We start from the raw sequence: 25,799 nt of genomic DNA on the forward strand, positions 1-25,799 counted from the left end.
AATGGCACAAACTTGGGATTCTCCATATCGTACCCTCAAACACTGTCTCAAGTGCCGGTTCACCGCCTGTCATTTATACACTGAATACTAGGCACCAAGCGCTCTGCAGGTACACGCTCTCTCTCTCTCAATCGGCCAAATTTCTCTATAAAGTAGGGATTATCATGCCCGTTTTACTGGTGAAGAGGAAACTGAGCCTTAAAGAGACAGGTCACAGCCCGGAGAGTGCAAAGTAAAAATGTACATCTGGGGCTGGAACAGAAGCTGTTCAGGAGTTGGGGTGGTGGTAGGGGCAGAACAAGTTACTCTTGACTCAAGACGGATCCTTTACAAGGTGAAGGAAAATGGGAAAAAGGTGACTTTGCCTCGTCTTCCAGAATTCTGCAGGTCTGTAAGCTGCTTCCCTGGTGGCTCAGACGGTAAAGAATCCGCCCGCAATGCTGGAGACCTGGGTTCCATCCCTGGGTTGGTAAGATCCCCTGGAGGAGGCGGCATGGCAACCCACTCCACTATTCTTGCCTGGAGAATCCCCATGGACAGATGAGCCCGGCGGGCTATGGCCCATGGGATCGCAAAGAGTCGGACACGACTGAGCGACTAAGCACAACACATAAACCGACTGAAGAAGAAACCTCTTAGACAGACGTGTCTCTTAGCCTTTCCAAAATCACGGTATCTTATTGGTGAGATTGGAGGGGATGGGTGATCCAGATTGGTTAGTTTTACCTCGAACCAGGCCGACGCCCCTAGGGTCTGGTGAGGAGTGTGTGGGATTTGAAATAGAATTCCTCGTTTCATTGGTGAAAAGAAAACGAACCAGAAACTATTAGTAGGCGTGATTGGCTGTTGACAGGTTGGCCCCGGTTACGGAAGCTGGTGAGGACAGAGCGGGAGGTCGACTTCCAGGAAGTTGGTAGTGGAAACCGGAATAGCGGTGGAAAAGAGGTTATCTCAGGCCCAATGGCCACTGTGGTAGCAAGCGGCGGCGATGGAAAAGAGCAAGGAGTCGAGACTTCCGTCACCTATTACCGACTGGAGGAGGTGGCGAAGCGCAATTCCCCGAAGGACATATGGCTGGTGATCCACGGGCGAGTCTACGATGTCAGCCGCTTTCTTGACGAGGTGGGGCCCGGCAGGTGGACTGCGCTGAGGGGGTACGGGCCCCGAAACGCTGGTAGGGTGTGTGGGAGGGAAGTGAGGCCTAGCTGAGGACGAAAAGACGTGCGAAAAGGGACCGAGACCCTTCGAGACGGAGTTTGGTGGGTTTGAGGGGGGACCTTAGGTCTGCGTGGATTTCTTCCGCCGTTAAGTGCTGGTACCTTCAATACTATGCTTCTGCCACATATTGAGCACTTACTGTTAGCTTGGCTAAACTTTTGAGTCACCGGTATCACCATTTTACGGAAAGGGAAACCGAGCCTCAGAGTTTCTCACCTAACAGCCTAGAGTCATTCGAACCTAGGTCTGAAAGCGCAAAATCTCTACTCATTTTTTTTCACTGTGCCTTCTGAAGTAATACCACTGTTTGGTTTTAATTTTCTTGAGAAGGAGCTGAGATGCCTTCTCCTTTCTTACCATTATGCTGCGTTTCTTTTTCCTGTTTTGAGCAGACTTTGAGGCCAGAGGTTATGAGCTGATTTGGGGTTTTTTATTTTTGGCTTCTGACTCAGACTGTTACCTCTTTGGTAAATCAAGCATGTGTATTAGGTTTTACAAGTTCTCCTTGAGACTGCTGCAACTGATTTTTTTTTTTTTTTTTTAAGAAATACACTTTTAACTCTACTGAGGTGTAATTTACATACAATAAATCGTGCATGTTTAAAATGTACAGTTTGATGAGTTTTGACAAATATATTCATCCATGTAATCACAACTCCAGTTGAGAAAGAACATATTCATTACAGTAAAAATTTCCCTTGTGCTTTTTTGCAGTCATTCCTCTCAATCCCAATCCCTGAGGGTTTGGGATATTTTAAGTGTAAATGTGTTTGGTGGTTTATTTTTGATGTGTATGTTTTTATTTTGAGCAGTAGATTAATAATCTAATGGTTAATTTCTTGGGCATATTTGTATAATATAAACCTATTAACCAGAGAAGGCAATGGCACCCCACTCCAGTACTCTTGCCTGGAAAGTCCCATGGATGGAGGAGCCTGGTGGGCTGCAGTCCATGGGGTCTCTCAGAGTCGGACACGACTGAGCAACTTCACTTTCACTTTTCACTTTCATGCATTGGAGAAGGAAATGGCACCCCACTCCAGTACTCTTGCCTGGAGAATCCCAGGGATGGGGGAGCCTGGTGGGCTGCCGTCTGTGGGGTCGCACAGAGTCGGACACGACTGAAGTGACTCAGCAGCAAACCTACTAACACTGAGAAAAAGTTTTATTTCTCTTAGTTCTCTTTATGAAACAAATATACTAGTAAAAAAAATTTTCTTTCTATTAATTTGGGGCCTAGGGCATAAAGCTCTTCATCCTGATTCATAAATCTCTAAAAAAATTTTTAAACCTAGTTCCCCCAAAATAACATTGATTTTAATAAATCTTTCTAGTGGCCAAGAAGTTAACATCTTAGCATTTAGTAACTTCTTGTATTTGTGGGGCTTATGGCAGTTAAATGCTTTTAAAAGTGCTTTCCTGTTATTTCAGCCTCGAAGTAACTAATTGAGAGTGAGTTGGATAGTACTGGAAAAGGAAATGGCAACCCACCCCAGTATTCTTGCCTGGAGAATCCCATGGACAGAGGAGCCTGGTGGGCTGCAGTCCATGGGGTCGCAAAGAGTGCGACACGACTGAGCGACTTCACTTTCACTTTCACTGGATAGTATTGATCCTTATTTTAGCAAGAATATAAGAAACAGGTTCAGAAAGATTTTGGTCAGGCAACTGATTAGTGGCAGGGTGTGTCTTAGATATATTCCTTGGTTTCTCTTGTCTACATAGCAGTGCTTTGGAATTCTAGTCTTAGCTGTACTTTGGTGTATGCCTCGTAAGTTTCCAGTGTGGCTTATAGCACAGTAAAGCATAGTTCAAAATGGGTAGCCAGTATGGGGTTTTTTGTGGTTTCATTCCCCTCCAGTTTCTTCTTGATTAATTCAGAATAGATAATGAACTTGGAAGGAACACTCAGTGTATGTGGTGGACATTAGTTTAATCTTGAACAGTTACTAGCGTGGTTCACCACGTGCTGATGAAGCCAGAGATACCATAGGTGTGCCAGCATGGCCTCTCAAGCTTGACTTGCAGATCTTTACCTGCAGTTCGCCATTCTCACTTACCCTGTTCCAGAGTCTCTGTCCCTGTGTTCTTCTTCATTCCAAGTCAAGTGCTAAGGAGAAAAATGAAGCAGAGAAGAGGACTATGGACATGTATGGAGTGACAGCATGAAGATGAGGGGTTGAAATTTTAGGTGTGGTGGCCAGAAATGGCTTTATTAAGATGATGACTAAAGTAAAGGTCAGAGAGAAGTTAAGGGAGCTGGCCTTGTGGATATCAGCAGGAAGAGCTTGTTCAAAGCAAATTTAAAGGCCTTGAAGTGCGAGTATGTCCAGTGTGTTTGAGGAACAGTGAGGGAGGTTATGGTGGTTGGAGAGTAGTAGATGAGGTCAGCATGATCAAGGTGAGGAGCAGGTCAAGTACAGTTTTGCTGGTTTTAGAAAGGATTTTGACTTTTGTTCTGAGATGGGTAAGCATAGTGGAGCTGCTGCTGCTGCTGCTAAGTCACTTCAGTCGTGTCAACTCTGTGCGACCCCCATGGACTGCAGCCCACCAGGCTCCCCCATCCCTGGGATTCTCCAGGCAAGAACACTGGAGTGGGTTGCCATTTTCTTCTCCAGTGCGTGAAAGTGAAAAGTGAAAGTGAAGTTGCTCAGTCTTGTCCAACTTATCGACCCCATGGACTGCAGCCGTGGGGTTTTCCAGGCAAGAGTACTGGAGTGGGGTGCCATTGCCTTCTCCCAAGCATAGTGGAGCAGAGGACCAGTAATATGTGACTTAATGGTTTATTATTCAAGCATCACTGGCTGCACTGTTGAGAAGAGACTGAAGGAACACTGGAATCTAGTTAGGAGGCTGTGACGGTAACTTGGGCTAGAGATAGTGGCTTAGGCTAGGGTGGTGGTAGTGGTAGTGAGAAGTGTCAGATTTTGGATGTACTGTGACGGTAGAGCCAATAAATTTAATGATGCCTTTTTTTTTTTTAATGATGCCTTAAATTTGAGAGTCAAGGGTGACTGAGGTTTTTGCCTTGAGGTCTGGAGGAACTGGGTTGCTGTTAGATCAGATCAGGAAGAAACATCAATTTTCATCCTTTTCTTTCCAATCTGAATTCGCTTTGGGGCTCCTCCTCAGAAAGAGGGTCCTCATTTGAGTATATAGCATTTATAGATTGCTTTCTTTTTTGATTAATGAATATGGTTAGAGTGTTACTCTGGACTTTGAATGTGATAATTTAGGATTGGTAATATAATTGAATTATCTTCTAATAGATTAATTTCATAGTTTTCAGTCAGTGGTATTGATTTAATTTATTGAAATCACAAATGAAAAACCAAAACATTGCAATCGTACACATTGTATTTCTGTTACTTAGTGGTTTTGAAAAAAATTATGTAGAAATGGTTACAATATCTTATGCCATTGACTGAAATATCGAAGTACATCTTAGCAAAGGTAAATATGATTTTGTGAACTTCGTTTCAGTTTATATTCTTATTACTGTATCATAAGTGGGAAAATTTGGGAAACCATTGTCCTATGTATAATTAACCATTTCTGACAACAGTAACCTAAAATAACCCATTATGCTGTTTTAAAGCTTTCTATGTACTTTTTTAGTGACTGTTGGGATGAGTGGGTATACTGCTTTAGGATCTGCTTCACAGATGGGATAGCATTTTATTCATTCAGCAAACATTTGTTTAGTGCTGACTCTTCTCAAGTGCTGTGGTACTAGGTCCTGGTAGTATAAAAATAGACATAGATCTGCCCTCTTGAAGCTACCCTTCTAAGGGAGACACAGCAAAAACAGCCAAATGTTTCCTTCCTGGGAAGGAAACAGGCAAGAAGTTGAGAAAGTAAAATGGCCGTGGTGGGGAAATCTACTTTAATAAGAGTGATCTGGGAAAGCTTCTGTGAAGATGACTTTTCGTTGATGAGAGGGAACTAGCTTTGGGAAGATGAAAGAAAAGAGCATTCCTACGGCATTTGCAGAGTCAAGCAAGAGTTTGGCGTGTTGGTGGGACTGAAAGCAGCTGTGGCTTTAGTGTATCCAGTGAAGGTCAAGAATGGCCGAAGAGCTTGGCAGGAGCCAGGACAGGCAAGGCTGGGTAGGTGGTATGGATTTGTGAACCATACCATAGGTAAATGGAAAACCACTGATGTGTTTTAACATGGGGGTGACATTGAAGGAATTTATTTCAAATATATTATTTTTGCTGAGGTTTTGAGACTAGATTGAAGGGAAAAACAATACAGAAGGGAAGAAAGGAACTCTTTAAACCCCAAGAATTTGAATTCTCCATCTTCCATGGAGTGCTGCAGTCCATGGGGTTGCAGAGTCGGACATGACTGAGAGACTGAACTGACTGATAAACAGAAATAGAATCATAGTATTCCTTAATCAAGTTATGCTGCTGTCGCTTCAGTCGTGTCCGACTCTGTGCAACCCCAGAGACGGCAGCCCACCAGGCTTCCCCGTCCCTGGGATTCTCCAGGCAAGAACACTGGAGTGGGTTGCCATTTTCTTCTCCAGTGCATGAAAATGAAAAGTGAAAGTGAAGTTGCTCAGTCTTGTCGGACTCTTAGCGACCCCATGAACCGCAGCCTATCAGGCTCCTCTGTCCATGGGATTTTCCAGGCAAGCGTACTGGAGTGGGGTGCCATTGCCTTCTCTGTAATCAAGTTATAGTGTCTATTAATTGATTCAGAATAGTAATAGTATGTGTTAGGTGCTTATTATTCTAACAGCTTGCATATAATTTCTTTTTTAATCCACTTAATAGCCCATTTTAGAGATGAGAAAACTGAGGAGCAGAGAAATAACTTTAAAAAAGTCATAATGCTCACTGATACAAGCAGTCTGACCAGATAGCCTGTGCCCATGACATTAGGATTTGCCTCTGTTTTTTGTTTTTTTCATGGCTATAGAATATAGAATTAGGTCTGTTTTACAGCCACCTTCTTCGATATCTTAGATGTAATTTGGAAGGGTGGGAATGTGTTAGAGGGAAGTTAGAACTAGCACCTTTTTTCTGGAACCCAGGTAATTTTTTAATTTTTTGAGTAGGTCATATAGGTATCCTGTGCAAAGCCTTCTTCCCATCTGCCCACCTCCACTTCCTCCTAAAGTTAACTACTACTGTTTGTGAATATTTCCAGAGTTTTATTTTGTGCCTGTAAGCAAAAGTGAATGTAGTTCCTCTCATTCTCGCCCCCTCCCCCATAAGGTAACTGATAACATGCCTTTTTCACATAACTATATATCTCAAGAGTCTTTCCACATCCACATCTGGAACACTTTCTTATTATTCATAGAAATCGTTGAACTGATTCTGACGTATTCAAGCAGTCTCCTATTTCTAAGCATTTGGGTTGTTAGTAATATTTTGCTGTGTAGATTTTTCCCCCATCTAAGTCAACTCTATTGAGATCTAACGTCCATACAACAGAACGTAGAGATTTTATATGTGGAGTTCCATGAGCTTTGACAGAAGTCTCACCTGTATAGTCCGCGTCACCATCACTGTTTAGAACATTTCTACCATCTGTGTTCTTGTGCAGCCAGTGATTGATTTCTCACACTTTGTTTTTTGTCCTGACATCTTTTAATGTATCTGTGAGATTCATCTATATTTTTTCTATGTGTCAGCAGCATGTTCCTGTTTAGTGCTTATTATTTCATTGTAACTGTACTAAAATTTAGCTGTTCACCTGTTGACTGATGCTGGGTTGTTTCCTCTTTTTTTTTTTTTTTGGCTATTATGAATAATGCTGTTGTGAACTTTTCATGTACAAATCTGTGTGTAGATACATTTTCATTCCTTTTGGGGAAATACCTACAAGTGAGATTGCTGTTCTGTTTTTTTTCCTTTCTGACTGTACCACATGGCTTGTGGGGTCTTATTTCCCCAACCAGGGATCCCTTGACAGTAAAAGCTGAGTCCTAACCATTGGATGCCAGGGAATTCCTAAAGCTCATATTTTTTGTTTTCTATTGTTTTTGTTTTACATCTGAAGCAGTTGACAGACTTTTTCTGCCAGAGTGGCCCCCTCATTTTACAGTCGCATCAGCAATGTGTCAGTCTTCCAGTTTCTCTCCATCTTCACTGACGCATGATGTGTTCTCAGTGCTTTTAGTTGTAGCCGTTCTGATAGATGTGTGTCTGTACATAACAATGGTTTTAACTTGTTTTTCCTGATGACTAATGATTTTGAGCATCTTCAAGGGCTGATTGGCCTTGTGTGTGTCTTATAAAGGGTGTGTTCAGTCTTGCTCATTTTTAATTGTATTGTTTTCTTATTACTGACTTGAAGGCAGTCTTTATATATTCTGGATGCAAGTATGTATTGTGAATATTTTCTCACAGTCTGTATTTTGCCTTCTCGTTTTCTTAGGTGTCTTTTGAAGAGAATTTGGTGAGATGTATATATATACATGCACACACATATATATATATACACACATTTGGTATATAAAACATTCTAATGACTGGATGTGGGCTGTGGGGTTAAAAAGTCTTGTTCAGTTTCCTACTTAACTATAACTTTAGGAAAATGTGCTCTGTAAAGACCTTTTTCCATCTGTTCAAGGGAGATTATAGTATCTACTCCACAGAGTTGTTGAGACAGTTAGTTTAGGTAATTCATACAAAGATTTATCATGGTACCTGATATAAAAAGCTCAGTAAGGTTTTGAGTGCATGGTAACTAGCACATGCCCTGAAGATGTAAAGGTGAATCAGATGCTTTGGACTTGCCAGGAAGATGAGATCTGTGCACAAGCAATTGTTGTGCGTGGTAGAGTAGTCTTGCTTTAGGAAAGACAGAATGTGGGCTCTGCTTGGTGCCATCCCCTGAAAGCTTCAGAGTTTGACTACGCACAATTCTTACTGTCTTTCTCCAAGGCTGGTCAAATGAAAGTGCAATTCAGTCGTTATATAGCTTGTGGAATTAACAAATCTATAGAAAGTATGCTCTCTTTTCTCAAACAGGCCCATGTGGCTAGTCCTAGGGAAAGCTAGAAATAACATGAGGCAAAATTTAACCTCCAGCACTGCCCAGGTGAGCTGCCCTGATGGACACTTTGACTTTGGCGTGTGTATTTGTGCGGCATACATGCCAGCGAGGCAGAGAGGGGGCAGGTGGGAGTGGAGGAGGGCACCGCGAGCGCCCCCTAGATCTCACTGTGTTCAGGTTCTGTGATATTCAGGAATATGGCCATGAGTAAGACAGCCATGGTTCCTGTTCTTAGGGAGCTTATGGTCTAGTGCAGGAAGAAGATATTAAATAAACAATTGCAGTTGTGATAAACACCATGAAGATGCCTAAGGAACTGTGAGAATCTGTAGCAGTAGGACCTAACATGGTGGGGAATACGGGTGTATCATCTGGTGGGGATGAGTTACGTTTGGATCTGCAGACCTGATATTTAGACCCTGAGCAGTTGGAACTGCCAGAGTTACACCCTTTCTGGCAGCCATCAAGTTAACCTCTCCTAGGTGACACCCCTGCCTTACTAGGTTCTTTCTAATCCAAACGCAAATACCTATGGACCTGCACCATTTCCTGCTGTTCACCACCCAGGTCTCTTATCTTTCTTTGAGTTGTCAGACTATTTTTTATGAAGTAGTTTTTATCCTCTCCAAAACTTTAACCTCCATATCTTATTTTGATGATTAGTATTCTGCTAATCTGTTTGGCTAACCTGGCCTAATTTTGCAGCTTCCGTAATCTTAATGTTTCTAGATTTCATTTTCCAAGTCAGGTGGTCTTTAGCATATCCTATTGTTACATTTTTATTACATCACTATTCCATTCACAGAGATTTTTTCCATTCACAGAGAATTTGTGTAATTTTTTTCCCAACAAGATTTTTATTCTGTAACTGTCATTCTTCACATTCTCTTTTATGTCCGTCTGTTCCTTATCCATTCCATAGAATTAGCAATCTAGAAGTATTATTTTATGTTAGCAATTTGTCCTCTTTCTTTTCTGTATTAAAATATAAATTTTCTGTCCTCCTTTCAATAATACTTAGTACATGAACTTAATGAAAAGCTGAAAGATTTCCCTTGCTCCCTGCCATATATTTCGTGAATTTACTAAAACCCTTCACAGAAGAACATCACAAAGTTTCCTTTGTATCTATGAAGTATTTCAATTGATTATTGCTGGACTGAAATAGAAATGAATCCATCACAGGCATTGTTTCATCAATTGAAAGTTTTATGATCTTGACTGCCATATAGTTTATTTGAAATATTTGTAATGTTATTTAATTGCTTATACAATAAAAGCTAAGACAAGATCCATTAGTCTTAAAACATAAAGGCTGTCAAATTCAGAAGAATCTTTTTTGCAGATTCATATGAGATTTAAAAGTAAAGCAGAAAAAAATGGGAAATGTGTACCACCTTATGTTAGGTCTACTTAATAAAAACAGGGAGAAATTTATGATTGTGTGATAGATTTGAATAGCACTGGTAACCAATCTAGTTCACTAACCTCCAGACTCTTTTGGTCTTACTTGTTTTATTTTGCTATGATTCAGACAAAAGTAAATTTTTGGGTTACATTAATTATAGGTATGTAAACCAAGCTTTGTATGTGTGTGTGGTAAAGTACACATAAAATTTGCCATTGTAACCATTTTTAACTGTACCATTAGGTGCCATTAATTGCACTCACAGTCTGTACAACCAACACTGCTATCTATTTCTAAAGCTTTTTCATTTCCCCAAACAAACTTCATAACCATTAGGCAATAACTAATCTACTGAAACCTATGGGCCTAGAGCTTGTGCTTCTCGGTAATTGCGGGCTCATCAGTTGTGGCGCGTGGGCTTGTTGCCCCGCAGCATGTGGAATCATCCCAGACCAGGAATAGAAAAGTCGTCTTTCCTTGGCTTTCTTGACTTTGATATTTTTGGAGATCACGGGCAGATCATTTTGTAGAATGTCTCTCAGTTTGCGATTTTCCTAGGTTTCCTCATAAACTCACAGTATGCATTTTTGGCCAGAAGACACAGTAATTACGTAGTGTTCTCCCCACTGCTCCTGTCACAGGGTATACAGTGCTGGTTCATCCCATTGCTGCCATTTAAAGGAGAAAAGGGAAAAGAGGAGGGCATCAGGGGAGGAGCTTATATCAGTTAGCTTTTTAGAGAGCCCTTACTTTAATAAATATCTTTTTCTTGTAGCATCCTGGTGGAGAAGAGGTTCTGATGGAACAAGCTGGAGGAGATGCAACTGAAAGCTTTGAAGATGTAGGCCACTCCTCAGACGCCAGAGAAATGCTCAAGCAGTACTACATTGGTGACGTGCACCCGGTAAGAACCAGCCGAGCTAGGAGTGCTTGTAGAGAGAGGAAGCTATCTAGCAGCCACAGGTCGTGATGAGGGAATGAATGACTAAAGTGGAGATTCATTCAGCCCAGCCATGAGGCTAAATTTTCTCCAAAATCATCCGGCCTTACTGTGCTAAGCTGGAGCTTCTTGTTTGTAAATCAGCACATAGAGTATCTCTGAAAAGGAACTGATTTTGGAAGTGGGTTTTTAGTTGATTAATTTCTTTGTAATGAGGTTAATATCATGATCTAAAATAGTGGTTTGATTGTTCTTACAAATTCTTTGCTAAAAGTGGTAACTATGGACCATGCCATTCTAACAAGGGACCGTGATGTGCTCAGAGTCAGGGATGCAGGGATGAGGTCGGGGGTAGTGGGCAGGGCCTTTCTATAGATCCTGGCACCTCCTAGGGAATTGCTACCAGAAGGTAGTCTCATGTCCCAAAGTTAGAAATAAGTACGTAATGAGAGTTTGTTTGGATGTGTCTTAAAATATTATTTGTTTTCCTCTTTAAACAGAATGACCTTAAACCTGGAGGTGGTAGCAAGGTAAGAAGTCTTCTATTTCTCTTGTGTGTTTCAAGTGTTTATATTTCTATTTACTCAAATGGAATTACTGTTTTTTTTTTTTTGAAGTATTTTAACGAGCAATGTTTACTTTTCCCTCCAAGCAAAAATCTCATTTTTCAGGAATTTGCATCCAGTACCATCTCAGAAAAAAGTAGTGGAGACTTGAACAATAGGAACATTTTGTTCAGGCCCCTGTTCATTTTTTTAAAAAATTGAAACTCTAAAGCTATGACTCGTGTTCTTACATTCAATAGTATAGGTGATAAGAATTGCTTCTGTGTTGGAAAAAGAATTGAAAAGTTGATTTATTCTTGCAAGTCTTAGAACAAGTTGTAGACTGGAATAATTGAGTAACTGACTGGAACAGGCCTTTCTGTCCCCATTACCCTGTTGTCTGGGCTCAAATAGGTCTACACACCCTTCCCATTCACTCGGTGAATTCTTCTACCACAAAAGTAGAAGATTAAATATTTGAAAACTTTAATGTGTACTGCATAATGTACCAGGAAGAAAATTTGAATGCCTTTTTGTTTCCCACAAGCGGGATGCCTCACTTCCCTTATTCCCTCATTTTTTTTCTGTCTTCCTCAACTCTTCTACTCTCTTAATTTAAAGACGCAGCACTTAGTTGTCACCAGAACTTCTTGGAGGCGATGCTCCTTCCCCTTTTCCTCCTTCTAGCTTCCCTTTCTGCATTGAGCTGGAATTACTGAACCTGTGTGACAGTAAAGTTGGCCAAGACACGGATTCTTTCAACTCTAGAGGTTGCTTGACAGATTCTGCCACCTGTGCCCCCATCATCCAGAGTGTTTGTGTAAATTAACTCTTCCATCTCGTTGCACTCTGCTACTCTGAACTGTTGAATTGTTTATGAAGGGGATGTGAAGTGGTTCCTTAAAGGCTTTGTGAGCTCTGGTAGTTTGTCCTCCCCTCCTAACACGTGTACTATCCATTCTTGAATCTTCATTTGTGTAATTAAGGTAAAATTTGAACTAAGCAATGACTTGTTTGGTATATTGAACATGTCCAGAAACCATTGCTCTCAGAGGTCAACATCCGATTTGAGGGATATGCCTGTTTGTACAGGAGATGTACCTTAATTCAGGAACCATAACCCACTTGTTCATAGCACCCTGAGAGCACTTTCTATATTAAAACAAAATCTGTGAGGGGAGAAGTTCCAGTGTCCAGAAGTCTTACAAATTGCTTCTTGTTGCCATTTTTCTTCCTTGGTGGTATAGTATGGAGTTAGGACCATCCTTAGGAATGGAGAGCAGTGTTGTTCCAGTTCTGTTCCTTGTACCGCCTGTATTGGAATCTCTTGGCATGTTTTCCAAAGTGCGTATTCCCTGGGCTTCCATTACTACTACTGATTCATGCTGTCTGGAGGTGGGAGTTTGCATTTAAAGTAACCCAGGTAGCCAAGCGCCAGACATTTGGCTGAATGACATGCCCATCTTTTCATGTGAAAACTTTTAGGGAGCTTTTAATTCTTGTCTGTGGAAAGCGCTGTCTGCCTTCTGTAGCCCAAAGAAGTAACTAGAGATGTCTCAGGTAAAACTGTTGAGCCTTGAACTTTTTATAAGAAATAAAGAAAAACGCTTTTAACTGGTGAGATTTTTTGAAATTTGGTAAGAATTTAGAAGTCTCCAAATGTAGTTTGGCCCTAGCCCAGCTTAAATTAAGCAGTGATTAAGGGCAGTGTTTTCAAGACTCTGTTTTCCTCATGTCTGCTGTACTCAAAGTCTACAGTCTCCTTTAAATAGAGAGTCTGATTATTGAGTGTTTCCAGTCACACTGCTGTACTTCAGGCAGACCAGCCAAGGGAAACCTTTGGGAAAAATTTCAAGACCACCTACATAGGTTGTCATAGAGCTTATATAGTCCAGCCTGATTTTAGTTCCAGAAAGAAATTCTTGAGCCTTCAGATTTATTTCTTACATAGGTTTTAAATAAGCCCTTCTGCATCTAGGCTCCAGCTATCTCTTTTAATTTTTTTTACATTTACCATGAAGAAGTAAATGTCAAGTTCATTTCATTACTGTGCTTTCAGTTAAGGTTTCAGAACCTCTGTAAATAATTGATTTTTTTTTTTTTACAATGCCTCATTTAGAGGTTTCTTCTGCCTTATGGACAGAGTTTTCATTTCCCTTCTTCCTTTATTTCTCTGCTTCTCTCTTCCCTCCACAACTCCATACCTCTTCCCCGTCTGAAACTACCTCCGCACCCCTGCAAAAAAAACAAACAAACAACTTTTTTTAAAGCACCTGAAACATGCTATTCCCAACTGCAAATCAGGAACTTTCCCAGTTTTTTAGAAACTGCTCTTCATACTACTTTTGCTTTGACACTGATGGTCACCATTGTTTCCTTGTAATGCCTGAGGTTCAAGACCCTGAAGTGTTTGTTATAATACCAAAGCTTAAAAGCTTAGAGACTGCGGATGTTTTTCTTACCTGCTTCAGTTGAAAATAACTAGAATTAAAAACATTTTTCTCTCTTAAATCTCTCCTCAGTTGAATTAGTCCCCATGCTACCAGTCTTCTGTTCACATTTGAGTTAAAATTTCTCTGGTCTGCTTTTGAGTTATGGAAACTCACCTTAGAAGCTGTTTTCTGTGCCCATTTGCCTGCCTACTGTGCTGCAAGTAACCAAGATACATTTGTGGTCAGTGATGTCTCTTGATTATGCATTTAATTCTTGGCTAGAACCTTGATCAGTCAGAGTCTACCTTTAGTTCAGGAGATGAGGTAACATACATATGCAACCTGACCAAAAAATGTGGTACTGTTTCATTCATTTATTCAGAAGGTATTTTCTAGGTTACAGTTCCCAACTGCTTCACTAGTCAAGTCTCATTGCAGTGAATAGACCTAATAACTTGACCGTTTTTCCATTTTTTGAATGGGAAGTTTGTGGTGTACATGGTTAAAAATTCAAATAGTACGAAAAAGTATACTATAAAAATGATTCCCATCGCCAGCTGTGTCTCCCGGGTTCCCTTCTCCTGAGGTAGCCAGCTGCCATTTTCTCGTTTACTCTTCTGAAGGGATTCTGTGCATACATAAATGTAAATGGATGGGTGGAAGGCAGATGGATTGACCAACAGACCAACTACCCCATCCTTTAAAAATCTCGCACATGCTGTTCTGAGCCTTGCTTCTTTCTCCTAAAGCATTTTACCTTAGTGACTGTTCCCTATCAATTTATAAACATCTTTTTAAGCAAGTAAGGTTGTCTCTATAAAAGCTTAGCATGTTTCTTAAACTTCATTTTTCAACTTAAGAAATTTAACTTGAAATCTAGTCAGTTCTGTCTATATTAGAAGTAATTTGTAAATTACATTTAAAGGCAAGTACATTTTTCTTTCCCAGGTATTACAGACTTTTGTTATACAGAGTTTTGTATTATAGTTACATGCAGGAACATACATAATGTTCCGTTTACCTTCTCTTTTATGAGAGGGAAACTAAAAAGAACATGTACTTTATAGTTTTGTGATGTAGTTGGTTGCATCATACTAAAAATTTCCTTTTAAGAATTGTTAAATATTCCTATCATACGTACAACCCAATTTATTAATATTTGAAATGGATATGCCTTTGGATGAGTAGTGCTTGCTATTTATCAAAGAATTTTGTGTGGTTGTTTCATTGTTGACTGTTTGTTTACCTAACATTTGTATTTTGTAACATAATCTTTTGAAATAAAGCAGACTATGGTGGCAAGGTCACTCTTGAAAGACAAAACACCCTTCTTGAGAAATCTCAAGGGTTAGTGTCTCTCCTTGTAATGCTTTATTTAGGAATGACAGGTAGTTTTGCAAAGCAGGATGTCAGAAGGACAAGGGTAACATCTTTTTCAAATCAGCCCTCCAGTGTGGTGATAAGTAGAATAGTCTCTGAGTGTTTTAATTTTTTCCTTCCGTGTTATCTTCTATATCTTGTCACAGTGGGTTCTTGAGAAAGTCACGTAGAAATTTGCCTCAGCGGGTGTTTTTCATGTTTGCATTTGCCCTTGTGTACAGGGAACTATTTTTTGTATGACTGGGCTGACCAGGCATTTGTGCTTCACAAGACAGTAGTTGTCACAACTGTATTCTCATCTAGAAAGAAATCTTAGTACATTGGAGCTTCCTGAGAAGGCTGTCCTCAAGATCCATACCCCATGCCCATGAATATATTGACATCATGTACTTTCAAAACTCAGACTTCCTAGATTGTACAATGAACCTAACGTTAGAATTCATATAGTGATAGCTAATGTTACATAGTCTTTTGTGTTCTGAGGGGAGAACCCTTTGCAATAGTTTGAACCCCAAAGTTCCCAAGTTGTTTTTCATGTTTCTGGCCACATACAAACCAAACTATTCTAAATAAAAAGCTACAAAAACTACCAGGCTGCCCAAATACTCATTAAAGTTGTTGAAGGTGTCCTGTGGCTTAAAATCCACTTCTTCCCATTTTAAATACTTGGAATCCTCTAGGAATGGCAAATATTCAATTTAGGAATTAACACATAAGCTTCTTATATACCTTATGTTTCCCTTTTATTTAAATCTCTGAAAGTCTAAATATAAGCTATTTAGGCTTGAAGTATATGTATAATGCCCTGTCTATATATTTGAATGCCTCATAACCATAATTTTGACTCATTGCTTCCTATGTATATTCTGGTGACAAAATACACCATTCCTTAAGAATGTGTTCTCCTATGTTTTTTTCTCTAAACAGGATTCATATTGAAATCACCCCCCACTGATCCCTAAATCTGTTCCCATATGTTTGCCAGTTTTGAGATTTCTTTATCATTCCTTTAACCACATGAAAGCATATCAGAAGAGCATCTGTGAGATCGAAGCATCTCTTTGTGGTTGTGCTCCTTCAGTCTTCCTGGATGTGGGAGCATGGTATTAACATTTCTCTAATCTTTAGAAGTCTGCTCTTGTAAGTTTTGCTACAATGCCCTTGGCTCAGAGAAATGTGTTGAGTTAATTGAATATGACTTTAGAATTCAGGTTCATCTGATCTGAGCTTTTCAGTTCACAAGTGAGGAAACTGATTTAGCATGGAGCCCGAAGATACCAGGTGTAATTTCAGTTATAATCAGCATTAATTAAAAGGTTACTCAAAAATTATGAACTATTTCCTTTGTTTAGTATTTATATGTATGTGCATGTATTTATTTACATATTTATTTTATGAGGGAATTAAAGCCTTAGTGAATCTTGAACTTGAGGAACCACCTTGTTTAAACAGTTAATTTCTGTTAATTTTGAATTAAAGTTAGAGTAGACTTAGAACGATGTGGTTGTTGGGGAGTATATTCCAGACTTGTTGGAGGAGAAAGAAAACATGGATGTTAATGACTTGAGAAAGCTTTTCGTAGAAAAACTCTGGACTTGAACTGCTCTTTTGTAACTAAAATCATAGGGTATTGTAGTTATTACTGTCTGTGCCAAAGATGGAGACCAGTGCCTTCTCCTGACCAATCTTGCATGTAAATTAACATGTGGGCAAGAACATAAGCAGCCAAGATATGCCTGAACACCCACAGGGGTAAATTAAAGTCAATCATAAACTGTAGGAATTTCACCTAAGCATCTGTTAGACTCAGCACAGAGCTCTGGAGTGGAAATGAGAACTGTGCACGGTGAGAACAGAAAGGTAGACTCGAAGAAAGATTCTGTGTTAATAGAACTTTTTTCTTTTTAATTTTGTTAAATTAAAAATAACTTTTTTGGCTTCTTTCTGAAGTTGGCTGAGGCACTTGGCTACCATGAGCAGTGGGCCTTAAACAACTCTTTCATTTATAGTTGATTAAAAGCAGAGTAACTGTCCTTTGGCATTTATTTGGCTGTCAGTATTCTAAAGAGGATATGCTGCTTTCTCTTCTCTTTCCTCCAGTGTTAGGGTGGTAGTTCTTTTTGCCTTCAGGGAAAGCTTGATCTTAAAACGGGTTGAGGTACTTGGTTAGAAGGAGGAATGAGCAGTGGGAAGGAAGGATGGAAACCATATATATTTAAATTTTTAAAAATTGCTTGTTAGGAACTATTACCATTTCAGTATATTACAGTCTCGGTATGTCTCCTCTCTTCCCCGCCCTCTTTCTTCTCTGGGTTGCTTACTGCATTGTCTGAGGTTCACTCGAGTTAGCACACACCCAGTGCTTGTGGTTGTAAAAGAAGCTAAAAACTTCTAGAGAATTCCTTTATATGGACTAATGGCTTTTAATGTTTTTATAGGTTAAGCTAAGTGATACATATATTATTCATTATGCTCTCATGTAAGCCTTTCAGATTACCTTCTTTTTTAAAAAAATGCTAATTCTACATTGTTTTATAAATCATTGGTATATTTGTGGATAATGAAAGCATAAAAGACCATGGACATTTTATTCATAGAATTCAATCACTTTTTGGTTACTGTAGTGGAATATTTTGAAAGGCAGTGTAATAAATGAGATGCAGACACAACCGTCAGTACCACTCCCACCTTTCAACTATGCAAAACATTTGCTGTATTTCTCAAAGATTGACAGTAACATGTTTTAACTAGCCTGACTCATTCTACTCAAGGAGAAATGTCCCAGATTGTTATTATCGGGATCGCAAAGAAATGTAATAGTAAAGTAATAAGATTTATCTAAAACTTTTTAGAGGTTTTTCTTGGCTGTAGGTGAATTTCTTTCAGGTTTGAGGCATGGTCTTATTTGAATTACAGTCTTCTGGATATAGGAAGCTAAAACTCACCTCATGGTCTGCTCTAAAGTATCTAGGCCAATATGTATGTAGGGTTGTTGGAATTCTTGGAGATTACGGAGAACTGTAATTATGTGTTCATACCCTGGCATACTGCTGACTATTGGCAGAGATGATCTTTCGGGCAGCAGTAACCTATGCTAATGAGTTACTGTCCTCTGGCGGTAAGTTAGCATGCTTTTTTGTACTCTACAACTAATTAATGAAATCCATAAGTTCATTTGATGTTTATATAAATTGAATTTAAAATTTTGGTATCAGCTTTATTAAGATGTAATTCACATTTCATCCAATTCACCTATTTAAGATGTATAGGTCAAGGGTTTTTAGTATATTTAGAGTTGTTCAACCATAATCACAAATCAATTTTTGAGCATTTTCACCACTCTAAAAAGAAACCCCATAACCTTCAGCAGTCATTTTCCGTGTCCCTCCAGATCCTCTTCTCCCTGCCCTAGGAAACCACTGATCTACTTTCTTGCCTTTTGGTTGCCTGTTCTGAACATTTCATGTAAATGGACTTATGTAATACATGGTCTTTTTGTCTGGTTTTGTCAAGTAACAATTTCAGGGTTCATCTGTGTTGTCACTGATGTATCAGTACCTCTTGATTAGTTGCTGCCACTTTTTTTTTTTAATTTATTTTGGTATTTTCTTAACCCTAACCCCATTTTTCCTGTTTTCGGTGTGAAATAAGCCCTAAGATCTCTAATCTTAATTATTATGATTTCGGAGAGTAAACCAGTTTGCTTCTCTAAGTCACAGAGCAGTCATATGCATGCTTTTGAGCATTTCCCAGTTGATCTCTATGTTACGACAGAGGAGTTTTTATTTTTTAAATATGTTTTCGGGAAATGTGATTTTAACTACTGCCAGTGGCAAGCCCAGCTAAACTAGGCATATCATTGTGACTGCAAATTAGTTCATTAGTTTATTGTAATATAGTTTGTATCAATGGCATTTTTTTTTCCAATAAATAAAAAGAATTTAGGTCATTTCTGTGTGCTTTCATAGTGATTCTTTACTAGAGAATGCCAGTATATTATCAGAAAAAGAATTGCCCATCTTCCCATTACATATGGATACTTGCGAACATCAAATTACATGAAAGATGAAGTTGTTATTTTAGTTTCATAGTTTACATGAATATTTTTGAGAAGTTTTATATACTCTGTGTTAATCTTTTTTTGTTTTGTTTGTTTTTAAATATGCGTCTTCTTCAGGAACCTCCGAAAAGCAATACGTGCAAAAGGTTGGTATTCCCTTAATAGACTTTTTTATGCTCCAACATACTACGTGGCAAAGAGGTGCCTTCCATAAATATACATATGTAACATAACTTAAGAGTGTAGTTCGACAGCTCATTCTTTATTTTTGGTCAGAATTACTGCAAATCAGTAATCTCTTAGCTTTAGCAAAATTAATTTTTCCAGTTTCAGTCATCTTGAATAATCTCAAAAAAGTTCTTGCCTTGAGTAGTTTTTAAATCTCATTGTGACATAAATCAGAGTTATACGTAGTAAGAGGCAAGAGTGCACGGACAAGTATTACTCCTAAGTCAGACCCACAGTCTCTGCAGCTCAGCCCAGCTATGCAGTTTCCACTAAAAACTTATTCTCTTTTAATCCTCACAACACACCTATAATGTGGGTGCTATTATTACATTTTACAAAAGAAAAAAATTGTGTATTGCAGTCATATTCAGGAGTTTGAGTTTTCTCAAAGGTTTACCTAGTAATGTCCCTTGCAGTAATGTTGCTAATACAGTAGTGGTAGCCCTGAAAAGTATGCATTTGGCATCCCTTAAATAGTGTCTCTGCTTGAGATAATTGTAGAATCCTTGGCTTATAAAAATTTACAGAGATTATATAGAGCTGTTTCATCTTTCTGAGATCACACTTAAGGCATTTCATAGAAAGAGAAAATGTGTCTTCCCCCACCCCGCCCCTATAAAAGTACCATGTCGTTTTTGTTTGATATGATGGTCAGAATATTTTTAGAAAGTGGAAATTAAAGGAAACTGTTAGTAAATTCAGCTGATTTATACTCAGCCCAAAGTCCCATAAAGAATTTGAAAATATAGGCCATAAACTTGCTGTAGACTTTTACAACACTTAAAATTGGTTAAGAATTATTATGTAGAATACATAAAGAATTTTTACAAATCAATTAAAAAATAACTTTATAGAATATGAGAAAAAGATTTAAGCACCTTACAGAAGAGGAAGCACAAATATGAGCATATTAAAAAAAATTTGATTTCATTTGTCATCAGAGAGATGTAAATTAAAATCATAGGGTATATTTCATACCTATTGGCCAAAATTAAAAATTCTAAAAATAAGAAGAGTTGTTTAGGAAGTGAATTACCAATATTCTTAGGCCCTTTAGGGTCTTGAGGAAATGTAAATGGGTACAATCACTGTGGAAAACAGTTGATATCAAGTAAATTTAATAATATAGTAACTTTTGATCCAGCAATTCCATTTCTAGGGAGATATATATATATACACACACACACACACTCAAGAAAAATGTGTATACATATATACCAGTGAACACATTACAGGAATGCTCATAGCAACATTATTCAAGATATTAAAATATTGGAAACGACCTAGATAACCATTCATTAGTAAAATGAATGAATTCATTCTGGGATATTCACACAGTGGAATACTACAAACCAACAAAAATATAACAGTCACAGCTACTGGCAATAACCTGGATAAATCTGAATGAATAGAGTTCTGTCTTGTGGGCAAGAGGTTGTTGTTGAACCTGTATCTCCTTTGCTGCAGTATAGATGCATTTCCTCTGCTTCTGTTCTCAGTGGTCATAAAGTTACAGAGGATTATCTGAGGACTGATGGTCAACCACTCATAGTCTTTTGCACGGAAGGCTTTATCTTCTGGGTTTTGTCAAGGGTCCTGCTTTTGATCTCTTTTGCCTCTTGGGCTGCCCTGAAAGGTACCTGAAATCATTACTCTTTTGGGGAGATTACTTTTATGTTTCCCTGTGCCATATAGCTGTTGTACATACTGACCAACTTGCTTGTGTCTTTAAGCAAAGCTACCTGGCTGACATTCTAAACTTGTGGAGAATAGCTTTCTGCCATACTTTAATGTACAAGTACTTGGCATGTTCAGGCAAAAAGAATAATTTTTATTATTGAACGGCAGCTGGTTTTTGTGGACTTCAAAGCCTTTTAATACTAAGACTGCATATGTCTTAAGTGGAGGGGCAGCCAGGTCATTTGGATTAAAACTAGCAGCGTTAATTAAGTTCTAATAGCGAAGAAGGATTTTTTTTTTTTTTTTTTCTTTTTTTGACTGTACCATGTAACTTGCAAGATCTTAGTTCCCCAACCAGTGATTGAACTCAGGGCCACCGCAGTGAAAGTGTCGTCTTAACCACTGGGCCACCAGGGAATTCTCTTTATTTTGAAGAGAATAATGACTGTCCTTAAACTGAGGAAAATTTCTTTGTAGGACTTCTTAAGCCGGCTACCATTTGCCTGACTTCATTAGCACTGTCAGTATGTTCTGTGTGTGTGTCTGTCCTTATTAGTGTCCAAAGGAGGATAGGAATCAAGCTGCTTGACCAACTTCCCTTTGTGATTTTGGGTGCAGACCTTGTGTTTTCTATGTGTAAAATGAGAATAATAATAGTACTCATTTCATAGGATTGTTGTGAGGATTAAATTTTAAAAATATATTTGGGGCAGATATAATATCAGCAATTGTATTAGGTATCATTGGTTCTACACTGATAATTATATACATAAAATGGTGGCCTTTTCCTGTTTAAGGATGTTAATTGTAGAATATGTGAAAAGGCTTGAAGAAAAATTTAAACTATCTGTAATCCCATAACCCAGAAATAACCATTTATGTCTTTGTGAAAACATAGTGTGTGTGTGTATGTATTATCTTTTTTTGGTATCATGCTATATGTTCCATTTTTAGTCCTTTTAAAATTATTGTTGAACTTTCACTTTAATTAAAATCTTGTTTTTTTTTTAATTTCTCCAAATCAAAATTTTTTGATTTGGAGAATATTAAATATTAAAGTATTTAAATACTTCAGTATTAAAATGTGAATGTTGAATGATAGGGAACATTTGGTATGAAATGTTCACAATTTTATTGCTTTTTTCCCCCTTGAACATCTAGCTACTGGTCGTATTGGATCTTCCCCATCGTGGGTGCTATTCTCTTAGGTTTTCTGTATCGTTACTACATGGCGGAGAGCAAGTCCTCCTGAGGAGACCTTGTTGAAGTCTGGAAAGCATTTCCACTTGGGAGCAAGAACTAGAGACTTATTTGGAGCCTGCAGCGGTGCCCTCTTCTCGAGTCCTGCCATTTGTATTCTTACCCCTTGGAACCCAGACAGTTGGCCAGACGTCCACCTCAGCTCCACGGCCGTGTCCAAGTCATCTCTCAGAGCCTTACTCTCAAAGCACCTGCTCGTTTTTCCGTATCCTTGCCTTTGTTTCCTCTCTTTACTCTTTTCCAGGAGCGCCTTTATGTTTCAGGACTGTCTTCTGTGATTACAGTCCACATGTCATTGTGGCATTCCCTTTGGTAAAATGGCCTGCTTTCCAGTGCTTCAAACGCACACTAGACATATTTAACAGCTTGTCACGTTCTGGTTTTGAAGCTTTTATTTTTCCCTTTTTCTCTTAAGTAAATGTTCCTATTTTTTAAATTATGACTTAATTTTATTATTTATCATAAGAGGTTTTAATTCATGGCATCAGGTTGCACATCTGTGACTTAAAATGCAACTGCAGAATTATCCTGTTCCTTGTTTGTATTTGTTAAAACTGCCCAAGTGTAGCAAGGAGCCCTTGCCACCCTCTAAGGCATCAGATGGTGCTGGGCAGAACGCTGCTTCCCTTTTGTTCATTGGGAGTGGAGAGAAACAGGGAGAGGGAGAGATGAATTAGGGTGACAGAGTGGATTCACAGTAATCTTTCTTTTGAAAAATATTGAAAAATACTACTTTAAGGGCAAGAGTTCAGAAGAAGCACTAAAACTTTCATCCTTTATTTTGATTTGGCACCAGTTCCTAACCATCTTTTTTCTTCTTTTTAAGTTACCATCTTTTATGGGTAAAATGCAAGTAAGTGTATCTTTAGAGCTTTACAGTTTTATGAAGGATTTTGCTGTTTTTTTTTAATTAATTGGCAATGTTTTATCCCCCATTTTTTAAAAGTAAGAGACTCCAAATTGATAAAAGATACAGTATTTGATCTTCTGTTTGCCCCAGTAAAGTAACTCCCATGGTAAAGCAGCATTTGGAAGCAGGAGAGTGGGACAAGAGTGTTTTCCACTTCATCTGTATTTTACCTCCATGGCTCCAATTTGTGGTTTTGTTGTTTTTCCATTGAGAGGGGGGGAAAAAAAGTGGTAGTTACTTTTTTTTTTCCCTTGGATAACTGTTTCCGTGAGGAGTAGGTTATTATTCAGAATTATATTACTGTTTCTTCTCAGTTCAGGCGTTTCTCTGGCGTATTTGGCTGCTCTCTTCCTCTCTGGAAGCACCTGAGGAGACCGTCCACTGGTAGTTTTCTGCTGACGACTGTGGTGATTCTTCCTCCCTGTCCTTTGAGGGTGACCAGTCTGCTCTGAGCCGTTGTCACGTACAGCAGGGAACCTCGTGGTTCAGGAAGGACCATGGTCACTGCTCAGCGTCTGCTCCCCTCTTCCTGCTTGCCAGAGACTTGACAGGACAGGAAGCTACACAGCAAACCAGGGTCTGCCCATGCAAACTGCTTAAGAAAAAGTTCAGCCCAGGTCTCGTATCCTGTGATTTAGCAGTTGAGCAAATTCAGGATTCATAAAAATAACATTAACCTGGTAATTGTGCACTTGGTTATGACATTATGGAGTAATTTTAGGGGATTTCTGGCCAGCTTTTATATGTCAGGGATGTGGGCTTAACTTTAAAATTTTTATCGTCTTTAGAAAATATTTTGTATGCATTATAAGATGCCAATTTAAGACAATTTACTGAAAGAAAAATCTTTGATGATTATGTAACAGGGGTGGTGTGACTTGATTACTCCTCAATTTGAAGGCAACGAAGGGTTGCCTTGAATAAGAATTGATATTTAATTGCTGTAATCATTTAAGTCACCTGATGACATGGGCCCACACTGGGGTAGAAATGAAGAACAAAGGAGTATTGAGGAGCTGGAAAAAGGAACATTCAAGCTAAAACTAAGCCAGAAGATAACTTGGATCAATTAAAAATGTGTTGGCAGTCCTCAAAATTGAATGGAAAACATCTGGCTTAGAAGAAATATTAAAGAACAATATTCTTCAGTAAAATTTGTGTTTTTTGATATTTTTTAAGGTGAAGATCACTGCAAAAGGTATGTTTTTCTGTTTCATATTGATTGTCGTTTCCTGTTTACATCTGGACTTGTTTTCATTCAGAGCCAGAGGAAAAGATTTTCAGACTTTGTCTCAGCCAGCCATGAAATCCATCCAATACCCAGGGCTCTCTTTTGATCTGCTAATGTGATGTCACTTTATGTTATAAAAACCACTTTTGGGTCCACTTATTATTCTGCTGCCTACATAAACAGCCAGGTGAAAGGTAGAGCTTGTGTGAGAGCTTGCAGAGGTTTTTATCTAAACAATAAAGTAATACAGTATATTAGCCAAATCTATCAAAAAGGACTTTTGTTTGAAGACATAGATGGGAATTCTTGAAACAGCCTCTACGTTGATGGGTTGTAAAAAACCCCTCTGCAGAGCCAGTGGAGCCAGTCCCTGTTGTCCCGAGCCTCCTGGGGTGTCTGGAGTGTTCGGTTGTTTATTCCCAAGGAAGACTTAACCGCCGGCGCCCACCATACTGTCAGCATAATGGCTGGAGATCACAGGAGAGGAGATGAGGGGAAATTAGTGCCCCCAAATAAGGATGTTAGTGCCGGGTCCCAAGATTTCCTGCCTCTCTCTCTCAGGAGTTGGTTTTGGTTTCCAAATGACTTACTTTTTGTAAAGACAGGAAAGTGGTGGGGACAAAGTTTACACTGTGTTTAGTTCTCATGTGACCACTTAAGCTGCAACAAAAATCCATTGGAACCTATAATTTGACCCTGTAAAGTTCTTTCAGCAATTGTCATGAATGCACATGTTGTGAAATAAGAACATTGTTGTGTTTACACTCACTCAGTTCCCATGTGGAGCAAAGAAAAATGCTTTTCAGGCCAGATATATCATTACTTACAGAGTATCTCAAGTTTAAAATCTCAAGTGATACCCGTCTGATTAAATTCCATTTTAGAAACACAGAACAGTAATACTGGTTACTTCCTTCCCCAGGAGAAATGGATTCACATGTGTCTTGTGTCAACAGAGACGGTTGTTGTTTTTTCTTTCTTTCTTTCAACCATCTTGTTCTTTTGCCAAATATCATGAAAGTGATGAGTTTAGTCCCATCTGGCGGCTGTGCTCTGAGAGAGCTGGGTTTGTAATTTGTTGGGGGTGATCTCAGAGGGGAGGTTCCAAGAAGCAGAGAGGTATTTTTCAGATGACCTACTCCACACCTAGCTTCTCACTCATGAACTTGAGGGCCCAGTTGGCACCTGCACCTGATTCTCCCTTTGCTGTTCAGGCAAAGCACGATGATTTCACTTTCTTTCTTTTGATTTTACCCTCCACTCTGAGCAAGTAATATTAACATTCCTTTTGTGTATTCAATAAATGGAGTTTGTTTACCTATTTTATCAGCATATTTTGAACAAAGATCTTTGTCTGCTGGAATGTGCACACAGTGAGTGTTTGTTTAGAACGACACACAATAAAGATACTGTTTTCCATTTCTTGCCCTGACTACAGTTATTTTGTTTGTTTGTTTTAATTTCTTTTTTTAGTCGAAATTTTGGTTCTG

The 25,799-nt window shown here is 38.9% G+C and overlaps 1 protein-coding gene across 2 annotated transcripts; it reads left to right on the forward strand.

Moving 5' to 3' along the window:
* The first annotated feature begins 884 nt into the window (after positions 1-884).
* On the forward strand, positions 885-25,728 carry CYB5B (cytochrome b5 type B). Of its 2 annotated transcripts, none has more exons than XM_086351512.1 (5): positions 885-1,122; positions 10,419-10,547; positions 11,084-11,113; positions 19,118-19,146; positions 22,070-25,728. In XM_086351512.1, exons 1-5 carry the CDS (start codon positions 961-963, stop codon positions 22,158-22,160), a joined length of 441 nt encoding a protein of 146 aa, XP_086207638.1. In that variant the 5' UTR covers positions 885-960; the 3' UTR covers positions 22,161-25,728. The 2 variants fall into 2 exon arrangements, with proteins under 2 accessions (XP_086207638.1, XP_086207637.1); XM_086351511.1 differs by lacking the exon at positions 22,070-25,728 and adding an exon at positions 20,728-20,887.
* Positions 25,729-25,799: the final 71 nt, after the last annotated feature.

This window comes from Bos grunniens, chromosome 18 (genome assembly GCF_055505025.1).
Source record: "Bos grunniens cultivar Pamir isolate PY7600 chromosome 18, Bosgru_T2T1.0, whole genome shotgun sequence".
NCBI lineage: Eukaryota > Metazoa > Chordata > Mammalia > Artiodactyla > Bovidae > Bos > Bos grunniens.

What these genes read in the sequence shown, in the direction of transcription:
- CYB5B (XM_086351511.1), top strand. Translation starts at nt 961, where the DNA reads ATGGCCACTGTGGTAGCAAGCGGCGGCGATGGAAAAGAGCAAGGAGTC. An exon ending in TCAGCCGCTTTCTTGACGAG is followed by an intron (nt 1,123 to 10,418) that starts GTGGGGCCCGGC and finishes TTTTTCTTGTAG; the next exon opens with CATCCTGGTGGAGAAGAGGT. An exon ending in ACATTGGTGACGTGCACCCG is followed by an intron (nt 10,548 to 11,083) that starts GTAAGAACCAGC and finishes CTCTTTAAACAG; the next exon opens with AATGACCTTAAACCTGGAGG.